General features: G+C 42.4%; 1 protein-coding gene across 1 annotated transcript in view; it reads left to right on the top strand.

Moving 5' to 3' along the window:
• RAPGEF4 (Rap guanine nucleotide exchange factor 4) overlaps window positions 1-17,441 on the top strand; it is a 177,437-nt gene that overhangs the window by 117,530 nt on the left and 42,466 nt on the right. Inside the window, exons 10-14 of the mRNA XM_063318177.1 lie at window positions 10,449-10,533; window positions 12,413-12,473; window positions 14,362-14,438; window positions 15,828-15,974; window positions 16,916-17,034. Of these exons, the coding sequence (XP_063174247.1) occupies window positions 10,449-10,533; window positions 12,413-12,473; window positions 14,362-14,438; window positions 15,828-15,974; window positions 16,916-17,034 (489 nt within the window). The remainder of the gene's footprint in view (window positions 1-10,448; window positions 10,534-12,412; window positions 12,474-14,361; window positions 14,439-15,827; window positions 15,975-16,915; window positions 17,035-17,441) is intronic.

Here is a 17,441-nt window from a genome sequence, read left to right as displayed (position 1 = left end):
TCTAGGCTGATTTTCATTGCATACTAACTTTCCAGGTGCAGAAAGTTTCCTACCAGGTTAGCACTGATTTTCAATCTGTAGAGTAGTCCAGATACATATTTATTATCCCATTTATCATGATCCTATTATTAAAGTTCACAGGAAGTGTAGGATATTGGCTCTGGGTTGGTTTGAAAAATATCCTTCTGCTTGTAAATTACCACAGCTGCTGCCTTTGACTTGCAATTCTTCAAGAGGCTGCAAAATTCATATAATTACCAAGAAGGAAATAATGTATTTTTTATTTTTAAAAAATGCGGAAAAGATTACTTTGAGCATTTGATTGTATAATGGCACTGCTGCTTTAAAAGGTGCTTTCTATTGTTTTGAATTTGAAACTCACTTGCAAAATGTGTCACTTGTTTTGACAGGCAACTTTAAAAATTCTTTATTTATTACATTAACTGCAACGTTTTAACTGTCAAATGATGAAAGAATGTCTGCAGTGTTAAAAAAAAACCCAGAATAAAACGGCAAGGGGAACATTGGCAGACTCTGGTTGCTATTGCTAGGGGTCCCCCTCCTTTTTGTTAAAAAACATACATTGCTCCAAATATAAAATTAGCTTCTTTTTTTTTAAGTGCTGCAAACAAAGCTGCCTGGTTCTAATGATGTATGTATTAAGCAGTATAAATCTGTTACACGGTCTGAAAAAAATATTTGAAAGATGTGACTTCTGTTTTAAAAATTATTTTGCAATTCAAAAATGACAACCAAAATTGATTTTTTTATTTTTTAATATGTATTTGATTTAGCTGTTAGCATGAATGTTGGTTCACTGAAACATTTTAGAAGTATAAATCAAATATGGCATTTAATTTGGAAGGGTTATTGAAATAGGCAGTTGTTGTGTGATGATGGCTTCTACCTTGCTTGCTACCCATTTGATTTTCTAAGAGCCAAGCTAGAATGTCACAGTATCTGTTGTGGTTTGTTTGTTCTTAAAATACAAATAGAAGCTCCGAGCAGTGGTATTCATGCCAAACCAAACCACAGTGATGCCAAAAGGTCAACACATGCGCGGTGATGTCATCACACAAACGTTGCCGTTACATACTTGCATCCCAACATCTGGTACAAATATGTCACTCATGGTCTTTGCATGATGATATCATCACACTGTGTCTTCACCTGCGCCCACCCCATTGACACACAGTTATGAGGGAGTTGTGGGCCAGACTCAGATTATTTGGGGCGGGGGGTTCCATTGTATGGATGTCAAGATGGCCACCTCAGGGGAACCGTGTGAGGGGACAGAGGGCATGCAACAAGTACCTCCTGCATTTTAGACAGCATCCCCTACTTTTTCCAAACATACCATCGGTGAGCCTCAAAAAAACCATTGCTCTGCCAGCATATGAAGCAGCATATGAAGGAAGAAGTTTTTCAGTTCTGTGTCCAGAAAAAGCAGCTCAACTCAGAGAACCCTATTGCTGAAACACAGTGTCCCCACACTTGTAAGCTTTGTCTGGTGTTTTGCAGGGGTGTTATGGTCCTTCGAGTCAACCCTTGAGGGTTGCACAGGTCTGTGCTGTTTTCTTGGCAACATTTTTCTGAAGTGGTTTGGCCATGGTCTTCTTCCTAGGACTGAGAGTGACTGGCCCCAAATTATGCAGCTGGCTTTGTGTTTAATGGATTATTCCTCTCAAATATATCCCTGAATGTCACACAATCAAGTGAGATATGCTTATTGTTACAGTTAGAGATGCATTTAATCCCCTCCTTTCCTCCCAATGTGTTTAATAAATTTTCCCACTTATTGGGTGCTCTCTGGATACAGAATGTAATAGGATCAGTAGAAGCTGTTTTTATTGGGACCTGTTGCTGCTGGTGTAACTGTGAGATCAGTAGAATTCAAAGAGTTTTTCTAATAGGGACTGTTTAGGTTTTCAGTATCATTAATGTGGCCCATCACCTTTTGTTTTGGTGAATGTTGTATGAATCTTAATGCTTCATAATCAGGTTGTTGAAATGCTTGCCTTCACTCCGGCTACGAATCATACTGATCATTATGCTTAACTGAAGCCAAAAAAAGCTTGATTTTCCAAAGTACTTACAAAAATTAAGGAGTAGAAAGCTTCTTATATTTTTAATTATTAGGAACTAGTATAATATCGCTACAACTGTTGCTAATAAGAATGCAGTATTCTCTGTAGTATAGGGTGGAGTAAAGGTATGAACTCTCTATATACAGGTGAGTTTAAAGATGGGGGTGGAGTGTGGAATCTTGGCCAGTCTACCTTTCTTCACTCTTTTCCTCAGCAACTGTAGTCTGACAATTCTTGTCAAGCAGGCTATCATCTGTTTTGAGAAGAAATAGGGTGGGATAACCCATCCTACCCAACTCCTTCCTTCTTGATTCTGATTTCTTGGGAACTCGTTTATCCTCAAACCAGGAAATGGTTGGATTCTGCCAGAGGAATGCTCTTACTGAGTACAAGGCCATTATTGAGGTCATATCTGAGCTATAAAAATCTAGGCAACTTCTAAATGCCAGCAAAGAGAGTTTTCTGTCTCTTTGCTATCAGCTAGTAGCTGTACAGATCTTTTTGCAGTCCAAGTATGGTAACTATAAGCACCCCTTGTTTTTGAACTTTCTTTACCAAATCCAGGGTTTTTTTTTCTTTTCACCTGTAGTCTGTCATTTAGATCTTGATTAGGAATTATATCACTGCAGCTCTTTATATTTTGTCTGTCATATGACTGCTGTTATTTAAAATACATGCTGTTGCAGTTGTAGAGCCTAAATAAAATATTTTGGCTGCCAAAAAAAAAAAAAAGCCAGTTCAGGTAGATCGGTAGGTGATATCACCTATTCTTGTTCTTCTTCTACAGCATTTTACTTAATAGTTCTGTTTTAGTTTTTAAGACATAATTAAATAATCAAAGATCTGGTGTTTCAGATTTGTTTCATTTTTCTTTAATTTAGATGTGTCGTGCTTGAAATCTTTATTAGGACAATAAAAGAAAGCTTCTGCAAAACATAGTGACTGTCATGTTCACCGTTCCAATGTTGCCGTTACATTGTAACATTTTGCATGTCATTTGGCTGATGCGTGTTTTGTCTGGGAGGGGAGGAGGATTCCATCTCGTGGGATTGTTATATGTTAGTAGCTGGATTGGAATGTGTTTGGGTTATCTTGAGTGTTCAAGGTTCCTTTCCCAGGACATCAGCAGAAACGGTTACCAGCACCTGGGGGGGGGGGGAGTTTGCAACGGCAGGGCGAGGGGAGGGATCACGTTTGAGCCGAGGGTTTTTAGTTTGTATTTGGCGCGCTTTTGCTCATTCTCAGCTTTCTCTGTATTTGCATACTATTCTTTAATAAATCAGATATCATTAAGTTCCTGCTTGTGAGTCTGAGTCTATTAGGGTAGGCAATCCTTACATAAAGCTGAGAATCTCAAAAAATTTTCCGTTAGCCCCTGTCCAGATTTATTTTGTGAGGGAGAAGTGCTAGCGATGAGCAAACCAAATCCCCAAACCACGGAAAGCGAGGACTCGAGCGAGGGGGAACCCGACTCCACGGTGATAAGAACAGAGAGGGTCCCTACTCGGGAGCTCTCAGAAATTCAGGAGGTGTCGAGCTCCAGTCTGGGAGAAGAGAAGGTTGGAGGTAAAAGAGCCCCTGAACCGACCGGTGAGTCGCCAGGCGAACTGGTCACCTGGGATGAAACACAGGGACCCCTACCAGGGACGTCCAAAACATCCTGGAAGCAGCGATACACGATGTCCCCAACCATGGTGAGGCAGGAGGGAAAGGAGGATTCCCAAACCCCTGACCATATAAGACTGGTGGAGGCCAAATTGGAGTCACTAGAATTTATGTTTCAGAAAATGTCAATGGACTGGGGTCCCCAGGAGAGGAGGAGAGAGGAGTCTAGTAATAGGCATTCGTCTCCTTCTTCGCTCCCACCTTCTTTGGAGGAAAGGATTAGGACCCGGCGCAGAGAGGAGGCAAGGGCGCCGAGGGTGAGAATTTCAAGGTCCCCTCCTCGAGAGCGGAGATCCCTGGGAGCTAAAAGAAAGTCCGACCGCCCAGCTGTGGCGAAGGGACCGCCCGGAGTGGGGGTTAAGGACTTTACAGCTAAATTTGATGGAGATCCAACTAAGCTATCGTTCTTCCTTACCAATGCAAGGAGTTATATGGATGAATGGGAACCGTATTTTCATTCAGAAAGAGCCAAGATTAATGCCATTGCCACTAAGCTCAAGGGGTGGGCTGCCGATTGGTATGTGCAGTTATGTCAGTCGGATGCCCCTGAGCTGGAGGAGTTCGAAGAATTCCTGTGGGCGTTGAAGCTACACTTTGAAGACCCGTTAGCTAAAGAAAGGGCAAAACGGGCGCTGAGGGAGCTTAGCCAGGGGCCACGATCGGTAGCAGACAATGCTCTGGAATTTAAGGCTCTGGCTGGGAAGGTTGAGGATTGGTCCCAATCTACCTTAATAGAACTTTTTAAGGACGGTCTGAACACGGAGGTCCTGAGGTGGTCGCTCGGTAGGGACGACCCAGATACCCTGTATGAATGGATACAGTTGGCAGGGAAGGCTGAGCATGCCCATGAAACCTTCGCTCACAGGAAGGTGATGAGATATTCCGGGCTCAGCAAGGGTTCCCGCCCTGCTGCACCTACTGGAAAGTCCAGTCAACGTGCCTGGGAGGAGGAGAGGGAGCGCCGCTATGCGAAAGGGCAGTGCCTCCAATGTGGAAAGGAAGGTCACCGAGCGGCGGTGTGCCCGAAGGGCAAGACTGATGATCATTCGGGGAAGCCGACGGGGAAATTCCCTCCCTACCCAGGAAAATGAAGGCAGCCATGGCTGAAACTGAAGTGGAGGAGGTTCCTTACTTCAGGGGCGAGGGGGAGCCCGATCTACACCAGCCGGCGGGAAACGCCAGCCACCTGCTCTAAGGAGCGCCTGAGGTGGCTGGCGGTGGAGGATGGGCGCGAACATGTTTTGGTGAGTGCCAACTATCCCACACTGAACGTGAAAGTGAAGTTAGGCTCCCGCACAAGAACCGTTGAAGTTTGGGCATTGATCGATTCGGGGTGTTCGCGTTGCTTGATGCACCCTGACGTGGTGGCTGCTTTGGAGTTACCCAGCTTTCCACTGCAACGTCCCATGATTTTCACCCAGCTGGATGGTTCTACGGTGGGGGGGAAACCGGTCACCCATTACACGGGCATGGTGGCGTTGCAAATGGGCAGCCACCGTGAGGGGCTGCTGTTTGTGGTGGCGCCTGTGGGGCATCCCTTAGTCATTCTGGGAATTCCTTGGTTGGTCCAACAAAACCCCTATATAAATTGGGTACACAGGATTTTGACTTTTGGGGATGGTTTCTATCAAGCCCCTGGGAAGGACGACGCTCCAGAGGCTGCAGTGGGGAGGGCGGCAGCAGCAACCCCGCATTTCGCTGTCACACCACTGGAGGGCTTGCCGGAGCAATACCAAGGCTTTGCGGATGTGTTTGGTGAGAAAGAAGCAGACCAACTCCCACCCCATCGAAAAACTGACTGTGCGATAGAGTTGGTCCCCGACGCTCAACTGCCCAAACCAAAAATTTATGCCATGACTCAAAAGGAACTGGCGGCGTTGAGGGAGTTTGTGGACAAAAACTTGGCTAGGGGTTTTATTGAACCAGCAAATTCGCCAGTGGGCGTCCCCGTCTTGTTTTGAGCGAAGAAGGATGGGACATTGAGACTTTGTACAGATTACCACGGATTAAATGCAGTCTCGATATTAAACAAATATCCTCTGCCATTAATAAAAGACATGTTAGCACATCTGGCTAAGGGGAAAATCTTCTCTAAGCTGGATTTGCGGGAAGCCTATTTCCGCATCTGCATACGGGAGGGGGATGAATGGAAGACTGCTTTCAGTTGTCCACTGGGTTCTTTTCAGTATAAAGTTTTGCCTTTTGGGTTGGCGGGGGCACCAGGGGTGTTCATGCAATTGATCAATGAAGTGTTACATGAACATTTGTTCAAGGGTGTACTGGTCTATTTGGATGATGTTTTGATTTATACTGAAATGGAAGAGGAACCTGAGCGCTTGGTGAAACAGGTGCTTAGCAAATTGAGAAAGGCTGAGCTCTATGCTAAGCTTTCTAAGTGTGAATTTCATCAGACTCAGCTTGACTACCTGGGGTACAGGATCTCTGACAAGGGCATTGAAATGGATCCTGTGAAGATTCAAGCCATTTTGGGGTGGGAGCGCCCGCACACCCGCAGGCAGCTCCAAAGTTTTCTGGGATTTTCCAACTATTACTGCCAATTCATCCAGGGGTTCGCAGAAATTGCGTTGCCTCTCACTGATTTGTTACGTACAAAGTGGTTGGGGGACACACGCAAGGTAAAGAACCCGGGGGCATTGCTCAATTGGACACCTGACTGCCAGTTGGCTTTCAACAAACTCAAAAGCCTGTTCACTGCTGAACCCATTCTTCAGCACCCTGATCCCACTAAACCCTTTGTGGTTCAAGTGGATGCTTCCGATTTCTCAATTGGAGCACTCTTGCTGCAAGCAGATGCTGACAACCGCCTGAAGCCGTGTGCGTATCTGTCCCGGAAATTTTCTGAGACGGAAAGGCAGTGGCATGTTTGGGAGAAAGAAGCTTTTGCAGTCAAGACTGCTTTGGAGGCATGGCACCACCTATTAGAGGGGGCTAAATGTCCTTTTGAGGTTTGGACTGACCATAAAAATTTGGAAGCGCTCAGCACGCCCCGTAAGCTCAGTCCTAAGCAGATCCGCTGGGCTCAATTTTTCAGTCGCTTTGACTTTAAGTTGAAATTCATTCCGGGCAAGAAAAACTTCCTGGCTGATGCGCTTTCCCGCTTGCCCCAGGATTCAGTCCAGGCACCTGACGTTGTGGGTACACTGTGGACAGAACCCCAATTGGGTTTGCAAGCTGTCACACGCAGTCAAACTCGTGCGCAGCTGCCCCCAGCTTCAGTTCCACCAGCTGGTGGAAGGACGCCAATTCCTTCGCAATTGCAACAACAGTTTCTGCTAGAGGTGAAATCTGATACTTGGTTGCAAGCGAATAGAGACAATGTTACATTTGACAGAGGCTTAGCTTGGAAGCAAAACCGCCTCTATATCCCTGACAGTCTACAAAGGGAAATTTTGATTAGGTCTCATGATGAAAAAGTGGCTGGTCATTTTGGGTTTGTCAAAACCTTGCATCTGGTACGCCACCAATTTTGGTGGCCCACATTGAGACGTGATATAAAAAGTTATGTTGCTTCTTGTCCTGTCTGTGCCATGTCAAAACGGAAGGGGGGTAAGCCGCACGGGCTGCTGCAGCCGGTGGCCAGCCCCTCCTGTCCTTGGGAGGAGGTTTCTATGGACTTCATTGTGGATTTGCCTCCTAGTCAGAGAAAGACTGTAATTTGGGTGGTGAAAGACTACTTTTCCAAGCAAGCCCATTTCATTCCATGTGCTTCTATTCCGTCTGCTCAGCAGTTGGCCTGCCTTTTTCAAATCCACATCTACCGGATTCACGATAGCCCCTCCCACTTGGTCACGGACCGCGGGACACAGTTCACTTCCCAATTTTGGAAGGCATTTTTGAAGCTGGTGGGCACCAAGCAGGCGTTGTCCACTGCGTTGCATCCGGAGACTGATGGATCTACGGAGGTTCTTAATTCCACTCTGGAACAATTTTTGAGGGCATTTGTCAACTATCAGCAGGATAATTGGGTTGATCTGCTACCTTTTGCTGAGGTGGCTTATAACAACGCCGTCCATCAGAGCACAGGGCACACCCCTTTCCATATTGTTTTTGGACGGGATTTTGTTCCCATTCCTGAGTTGCCTCAACCCCCTGCGCAGCCCTGCTCTGCTTCTGATTGGGCTGCTCAACTGGCAGATTCGTGGCCAGTGATTCAGCAGGCATTGGCTGATGCCCAATCTGCCTATAAACTGCACGATGATAAGCGACGAGCCCTTCAACCTGCTTTTAAAGTTGGTGATAAGGTCTACCTTTCCACCAAGTTCATTAAATCCCCTCAGCCCTCGAAGAACTTGGCTCCTAAGTTTGTTGGTCCTTTTCCCATTGTGGGAGTTGTGAACCCGGTCACGTTTAAACTGGATTTGCCACACAATCTGAAACGTTTACATCCTGTTTTTCATTGCAGTTTGCTCAAGCCTGTCAACCACTCCGATCATTGGCATCCGCAACCCCCACCTCCTGCTCCGATCATGATTGACGGACAGCAACATTTTGAGGTGAAGGAGGTCCTTGATTCTCGCCGACTTCGTGGCACCCTGCAGTACCTCATTCAGTGGAAACACTTTCCCCACCCTGAGTGGGTGTCTGCCTGTGATGTTCACTCTCCTGTTTTAGTTAGATGCTTTCATCTAGCTTATCCTCTGAAACCTGCTCCTTAGTGTTTTTTGGGGGGGCGGTATGTCATGTTCACCGTTCCAATGTTACCGTTACATCGTAATGTTTCGCATGTCATTTGGCTGATACGTGTTTCGTCTGGGAGGGGAGGAGGATTCCATCTCGTGGGATTGTTGTATGTTAGCAGCTGGATTGGAATGTGTTTGGGTTATCTCATGTGTTCAAGGTTCCTTTCCCAGGACATCAGCAGAAACAGTTACCAGCACCTGGGGGGGGGGGAGTTTGCAACGGCAGGGCGAGGGGAGGGATTACGTTTGAGCCGAGGGTTTTTAGTTTGTATTTGGTGCGCTTTTGCTCATTCTCAGCTTTCTCTGTATTTGTATACTATTCTTTAATAAATCAGATATCATTAAGTTCCTGCTTGTGAGTCTGAGTCTATTAGGGTAGGCAATCCTTACAGTGACAAAGATTGAATAAGCCAAATCCCATGGGATTTGACAGAAAACCTTTTATTTGCATAGTAGGATTAGATTCAGAAAATCCCGAATCTTCAGTCAGTATATTCCAAAGACAAATCAAACTTTGCCCTGTGGGTCTGCATCCCGGAAAGCGTAGCAACCTGTTTTAGGGACTCTCGCTGAAAATTAGTTTTTTGTAAAGTAAGAAAGATAAAATGGCTCTATATTTTGTGTGAACTTTTCTGGACTAATGGTACTTAAATACATAAATACTTCTCTCTGTGAAGGATGAAATGCTATAATTGCTCTCTTCCTCTTGGTCTTTTTCAATTCCTTGAAAATAACTTACATAGCCTGTTGAACAGAAGGGAGCTTCATAGACAGGGGTATGCACCCTAATTTCATCAGAGGGTTATTTGTGTGAATTGTTTGTAGCAAAAATAACAAACAATATTATAACATTTTAAACAGCAACAAATGAAGTATAATTGATCAGTTCTATACATTGAAATAAATGAATGAATAATTTAAACAAATTCAAATGAATTCAATTTAATTAAAAACAATTATTCATGACATGTTTCCTAAAGGTGTCAAGGAAAGGAAAGGAAGGGGAAGGGAAAGGAAGGGAAGGGAAGGAAGGGAAGGGAAGGGAAGGGAAGGGAAGGGAAGGAAAGGAAAGGAAAGGAAAGGAAAGGAAAGGAAAGGAAAGGAAAGGAAAGGAAAGGAAAGGAAAGGAAAAGGAAAAGGAAAAGGAAAAGGAAAAGGAAAGGAAGAAACCTGTTAGTTTGTTATTTTACTGTCTTCTGGACCTTAAACCTACAGACAGATAAATACTGAGTGGAATCCAGTTAGTTTTTCTGCAGCTAGAACTGCTTCCATGAACTCCTGGAATTTGCTTTCAAAAGTTAGGGGACTCTCAGACACAGTTAGACGGGTGGGAAACTGCAGGGAAGAACACAGGCGGGGGGCGGGGGGAATCACATGTTCTACTGTTTTTATCTGTTTTTACTGTTTTCCATATGACTGTGCATCAGTCCTAATAGTAAGTGAAGCAGCATCTGCGTGAACCAGGAATAGAAATGAACTGTGCTGTGAAACCCTGAATAATCACACTTGCAGATTTTATGTATTTATTGATCAAATTCCTAGGCTGCCCAGCTCCCAAACGACTGTGCAGCTTCACAAAGTTAAAAGGAACAACTTTATACAAAAAAGAGCAGTCGTCTGAGGGAACAACATACTTCCACATTATCCCCAATTAAAAGGGGTACGTCTGAAACATCCTAACCCAAGGCCTGGGGACAAAGCAGGTTTTTAAAGATTGCTTGAAGCTGGGCATGTGGGGGCCCTACAGCCCTCTGGGGGGATGCTGTTCGAAAGGGATAGTGCCGCGACAGAGAAGGTATACTTCCTGGGTCTTGCTTAATTGACAAAGCCCACAGCAAGCCAACCCTGCTGGCACTACAGGAGACTGTGGAGTATTGTGTATGGTAGCAGTTTGGGTTAAGATCGTTTATGTAGCTTCTTGAATTCAGTCAGTACACTTGAAAAGCAAACCATCTGTAATGTAATGTAATGTGTGTGTATTTATGTTTTACAATAGACCTGGTCAGAGAACTGTGGATGATCTCGAAATAATTTATGAAGAACTTTTGCACATTAAAGCTTTATCTCATCTTTCAACAACAGTGAGTTTTTAAAAGATTTTATTACCTTAAGGACGGACGGACGGATGGATGGATGGATAAGCCAGTTTGGTCTAGTGGTTAAGGTGCTGGGCTAGAAACCAGGAGACTGTGAGTTCTAGTCCCGCCTTAGGCAGGAAAGCCAGCTGGGTGACCTTGGGCCAGTCACTCTCTCTCAGCCCAACTCACCTCACAGGGTTGCTGTTGTGGGGAAAAGAGGAGGAGGAAGGAGTAATAGGTATGTTTGCTGCCCTGAGTTATTTATAAAAATAATAAAGATGTGATAAAAATAAAATAAAATAAAAAATAAAAAAGCCTGCCTGATGCCGACTAGCGCCTAGCTGTTTATAAGCACAGAAAAGGTACAGGAGCATCCCAATCAACCCTCTGCCTTCTGCTTCTTTAAGATGGCCATAAGACAGATGCACAGAGATGAAGATTTGGAAAGAATTACTGTTTATTATATGGAAATCTCCAGGGAAAAGTAGTAGCCATCAGACCTGCATGCTTGCTCATTCTCTGGCCCAGGTCCAGGCTGTTGAAGGCTATTCTTTCTGACAGATCTAATTGTTAAGACTGCTATTTAGACTCAGCAGTTCTCCTTATAGAGAATACCTTCCAGTAGGAAACTTTCCTCTTTAAAGCAAGATACATGTTCATCCTATTCTGCCCAGTATTATCAGCCAATACATATAGATTTTCCATGGCTGTTTTGGACAGGGAGTAACCAATTAATAGGCTCAGTCTACCCACTGCTCTTTCTCACATGCACACATATACAGAGATGTTACTACTTATGAATGTAAAGATATTTTGTGTCCTTCTATTATTGCATTTATGCAAGTGATTGGTCTGCTGTTGGAATGTATGATGGTACCAGTGCATTACCATAGATCAGCCTTTCTCAACTTTTTGACCCTGGAGGAACCCTTGAAATATTTTTCAGGCCTCGGGGAACCCCTGCACATTCAGACTCAGTTATAGGCCAGAAGCTACCAAATTATTCTATTCGTTTCATGAGTAGGCTTGTATAGGTGCCTTAACAGTGTTCTTAAACTGAAAATAAAGAATGAAACTTACCTCTTTAATGTGAAGTTGCCCAAATAATTTTTTAAATAAATTGTGATCTCACAAAGAACCCCTAGTGACCTCTTGTGGAACCCTCGGGTGCCACACAATCCTGGTTGAGAAACCCTGCCATAGATTATTACCATCAAACTGAACAGTAGTCTGGGATTTTTTCAGAACCTTGCACATTCTGTACACTCTTCTCTTTCAGTCCACAATAAATATAGTCACATGCCAGGGTCCTATTAGTGGCAGGAAGATTCCAGCCTAATCTGTGGGAAACTCTAGACAAGATAGCAGTAATGCAGAGAATGTAAACATACAGTTTTCTTCAGGGAGGGTGAGAAAAGATAGCCCCAGACTTGTTTTCTTAGTGGGTGGCATTGTAAAAGAATATGGATGATTTGAAATATAACTGGATATAGATTCTTTTACATCTCTCCCACCTGCTCAAAGATTGTCAGCTGTGTGGTATGGCTGCCATAGCCTGTAAACAATAAAGAAAGATTGTCTAGCATGTGAATACAGTGGCACATAAAATGGATTGCATGAATGAATCTATTTCCTAGTCATGTAGTTCTTGTCTTGTCTCTGGGAGGAGCTTTACATCATGAATTTATCTCCTGAGGACCCTAAGACGTTTGCTGATTTCAGTAGACATCAGCTACTGCTTAACATCTTTTGGATCTTTTGGTGCTTTTTCCCTTTCTTTCCTTCCCTCCCACCCACTCCCTATTTGAGTTTACAGATAGCCATGCCGTTCAAGGATATCAAAATCTGTACTGTATGTAATGCTTATATGTATTTCTTCAAGGTAAAACGGGAACTAGCAGGTGTTCTAGTGTTTGAATCACATCCCAAAGCAGGGACAGTTTGTAAGTAAAATATTTCTATGGTAGTTTCAGGCTTATCTGCATATTGAGCAAATTACAATTTCTGTGCAATTTGAAAAATCAAGAACATAGATGCACAAAATATACTGGGCCATTTCTATTAGGAGGAACTTTGGGAATCTGAAATAGGACTTGGTTTTTGTCAGTCTGAGCAATAATTAGCCATAAGGAGGATTGGAATGCAATATATATAATTTTCATAACTTCATGCATTTTGTAGGAAGACTTATTTTGGTAGTAAGTTCTAATGATCTCTCAAATAAATTTGACAGATGAAGTGAGTCAAAGAAATTTGCTTAAGGTTAAACAGCAAAATATAGTTGTAGAATCCTGAGTCAATTGAATGGATTAACATGTGAAATAGAGCTTAAGTGGTGCTCATGAAGATGATGATGATAATGCCAGAACATGGCAGTGGCTTAAGAATGGTAAATTAAAAAAGGAAACAGAAGGAATGCTTTTTGCTGCCCCATAGAATATGCACTACAAAAGGCATCAAGGCTTTTGTAAAAACAACAACAACAACTTTTTGTAGAAAAAACCCAGTTTGGCTAGAGAATGCCAGTTGTCCTGAGATGAGAATGAGACTGTTGACCATATAATAACTGCATGCAGCAAAATCCCATAGACAGATTATCATAAAAAGGCATGATCAAAGATATTACACTGGGATTAATGAAAAAAGTAAAGGTTCATTGTCAAAAAAATTACTGAAATCACAGATAAAGTCATTGAAAGTGACAGAGCAAAACTTTAATGGGATTTTAAAATTCTGACTGCTCAACATCTGGAACAAAATACACCAGACACTACTGTCATTGAAAATAACCATGTTTGGTTTACTGATGAAGCCATTTCAAGAGATAGTAATGTTGAATTGGAAAACATTACAAAATACTGTGATTTGCACATAGAGAGTGCAAAAACCTGGAAGAAGCCATCTGGGGTACCAATTGTTATTTGAGCACTAAGTGCCATACCACAAGGACTTAGAAAGAATTCAAATTGCCTAAATTTGGAACAACCTACATCAGCCCAGCAACAAACAATAGCACTGTTGGGCACCTCGTACATAATTAGACACTATGATTCCCAAGCTCTTGGGTACGGCTTGAATCATGAAGAAGAAAATCAGCCAGTATTAGCTGGGACACACTGTTAGTAGAATAAGAACAATAATTCTTACAAGAAAATAAAAGCCAATTGCTATAGTGCTATTGTTATAGTGTAACTAAAGAAACACTGCTGGTTTACTTGTAATAAATTTTGCCATGTATAAGAGTATTAAAAAGGTGATTTTGCTCATAGTCAAATTGATTTGTCTGTTTTCAGCCTCAGAACTCTGCCATCTCATTTTGCTACTTCCTAAGTTGAGCTTCAGATGAGATTTTAGTTCTGCCACAATTGCTAACAACAACAACAGAAGGTTCCTTTCATATACTGCCACATACTAAGTACACACTGGACTTTTGATTCTAAATTTATTTTTAGATGAAATGGTTGTCTTTGGCAAGATACTTGCAGCTGAAAAGGCCAGAGCCAGGCTACTGTTAGGCAGAAAGAGATCATTGCTTCAAGGCAGCTGATTCTGGGTGTCATGGTCAGTTATTTATTTCCATTGCATTTTTATTAAAGAGTGAAAAAGATAGCTATAGATTTATTATAAATAGCAAAACAGCATGGCTAGCCTTAGGCATCATATACCTTTCCTGGAGGAGCAATGAGATATGGATTGGCACTTTTGCTTCAAGTGCCTAAATATCCAGCCACAGTAATGACAATTATCAAATAGTTTTTCATGTGGAGTTTGCAAGATCCTGGACAATTAAAAATTGCCCTGTTCTAACTCTACCTTTTCTTTCTTTTGCAGTATTTAACCAGGGAGAAGAAGGGACATCTTGGTATATTATTCTGAAGGGTTCAGTCAATGTAGTGATTTATGGAAAGGTATTGTCCTGTACAATTTCTTAATATTTATTTTATCATGTGTGTGTGTGTCTCTCTCTCTCTCTCTGTGTGTATCCATGGGTTTTCAGTAGGAGCTGTCTCAATTGTTGAAGCAATGGGCTGAGTCCATTAGTGGGTTTGCACTAATGCAAACAGTTTTGCTTGTACAAGACAGGTCACAGGGTTTTCACCAATCCCCCCAACATACTACAGTCCTCTGTGCCATACTGTTCTTGTGAATCCCTTGAGGATCTGCAAGGCTGCAGTGGGTAGGAGGGAGCTAGTGAAAATTGAGTTCCAAAGTGAACTTCTAGTGTCACATGGCTTCACTACCACTGGATGCAACCTGTGATGTCTTTATAGACCCTTTTCAGGGGGAAAAAAGGAGTATCTAAATGTTATTGAAAATTGTCATTTAAGTTATATATAAATAGAAGTAGAAAACTACATATGTAATGTGGTATGAAAACAAAACCTGGATTTGCAGCAGCTCCCCCTCCCATAATACCTATGATTCTCCCATTTTTGCTAAAGTAGACACACAGTCTGTCATAACCTGTCCCATAAATGTCCACTGGATGTAGACCTGAGAAACTTTATGTGGATTGGTGAGGGACTCTCGCTGTGGTGGAGCACATGCTTTGCATGCAGCCGCTTGAATCACCTCCTGGCATCTCCAACTAAAATAATGAGTAGCAGATTATGTGAATGAGGCCTGGAGAGCCCATCCCAGCCAGAAGAAAGAGCACTGGATTCGGTCAGGGAAAGGCAAACTGGTATCTTTCAGATGTATTGAACTCCAAATCCCATCCAGATTTGACTGCATGGCTCCTTACTTTATATGTTCAATGCACATAGTTTTCTATTTCCATTTAGAAAAATAAAATATTTTGTAATCCACATAATACAATTGTATGCTATTACTTGTCAATTATAAACCATTCTGACTGCCAGTCTTTTAAAAATGGGGCAGAAGAACTGAAAGCAAAATAAGTCATATATTTTCTGAAAGGCATGGTCTAACAATTGGGACTTGAGTTTCCACTCAAGCTTGATGATAAAGACAGAGAGACAGACTTTACAAAGAGAAACAAAATGCAAACTTGGCTTCATTAATGGAGCTAGAAGTCTGTCCATTTCTGAACCAAATTTCAGAGAACAAACTCCATTTATTCTTTGTCCTTTACTCTCCGCAGCATTCATAATGACCAGCTGCCATGCTTTGTTTCCTGCCAGTATATTGGCTGTTGATTTTGTGCCAGATGCGTTTGTTATAGTATTTGGCGTAGGAATCCATTGTTTGTACATGAAGTGTCAATAAAACAAACTCAAAATTACGGTTTTTCCTTGTGAATGTATTTTTGTTGTTGTTTCTGCTGTTGTCTTTAGGGTGTGGTGTGTACTCTACATGAAGGCGATGATTTTGGCAAGTTAGCATTAGTGAATGATGCTCCCAGAGCAGCTTCCATTGTTTTACGGGAAGAGAACTGCCACTTCTTGAGAGTAGATAAAGAAGACTTTAATAGGATACTCCGGGTAAGTGTGAAAATAACCTTGATTCATTTACCTTGCATAAGGCATTGCTTTTGAATGCTGAAAACATTGAGCCCCATTTTCCCCAAGCCTCTGCATGTTGAGGTTTCTTGCACTTATTTATGCATAGTGGGAACTATGTGGTCTAGAAATTTTTGGTGTCATCTCTCTGAGAGCAGGACTCCACTGAATGTTGCAATGACATGTTTATGTTCGATCATGAATGAATTGACCATGAGAGCAAACTGCTATTGCAACTAAGGTAAAAGATAAAAATACCCTCAAGTTGAGCTTCAGCCCTACAAGTTTTGGCAGTGGTTTGCCATTTCCTTCCTCCAGGATGGTTTTGCAATTTCCCAGTTTAACCAACGGTCCTGCAATTCCCAGGTGGATCTGCATCTAACTACTTACTCCTGCTTAGCTTCAGGAATCAGCCGGGTCAGCTAGGTGCTACAGCCTATTGAGGCATTGCTACTTACAGTGGCATAGCAGTGGTACCTACCTCTATTAAGAATTTGCCAGGCCAAGAGAAATTGAATTTTAAAATAGTTATACATAACACTTAGTCTTGATGAATGAAAACACAGGCATAGGAAAAGAACTGATTAAAATCCTTGGATGCTGCTGATTTTTCATCAGTCCAACTTTCCCTTTCCAGCTCTATTCTGCTATGAAAATTGGGGTCCAGGCAAGTGGAGGCAACGTGTTTTGTTTTGTTTTGTTCAATTTAGGCACTGCCTGACTCCAAACTGACTCTGGGCAGCTCAGACTAGAATGCTAGAGAGGGCTGAAGGGGAACATTGGAATGGGTGAATGTTGCCTCCTCCCTTTCTTCTTCCCATAAAAATATCTGCTGGATCTGTCTATGGAGTATTAGTTAGGATCCAGGCTACTCTTCTGACATTTAACATCCAGCATGTTGATGATTCAAATCCCTTTTTCAGGATGTTGAAGCAAACACAGTAAGACTGAAGGAACATGACCAAGATGTCCTGGTGTTAGAGAAGGTCCCAGCAGGAAACAGGCCTTTTAATCAAGGAAACACACAGCCTCTTCAGCACAAGTATGTTTTCATTCCTGATTGTCAGTATCAGGTTATGCTTAATAATTCCAAATGATTTTATTCAGTTTACATCATGGCCTCTCTCTACAAAGGAATGCACTGTGTCACATTTGAAAAGAAATTATCAACTGCTCGCTTGCCATATAGAAAGCATGATATATCATTGCCCAAGCGTGCTACTTGAGGGCCTCAATTTTCCACAACTATTCTATGCAGTTCTCAGTGTAAATGCTGATCAAACCTGAAAGCTTTTAAGAAAACCTCACAAGCCATAAAGGATGTTATTATAAAGATTTTAGTTATTGGATTTTCATTTCTAATGTTGCTTATACATCCCTAACTCTATACAAATTGTTAGGTCAATCTCTCGCAGATTAAGAACTGAGGATGTAAAAATGTAGATCAGA

Source organism: Candoia aspera, chromosome 1, assembly GCF_035149785.1.
Source record: "Candoia aspera isolate rCanAsp1 chromosome 1, rCanAsp1.hap2, whole genome shotgun sequence".
NCBI lineage: Eukaryota > Metazoa > Chordata > Lepidosauria > Squamata > Boidae > Candoia > Candoia aspera.
This window is presented reverse-complemented; position numbering and strand designations above follow the sequence as displayed.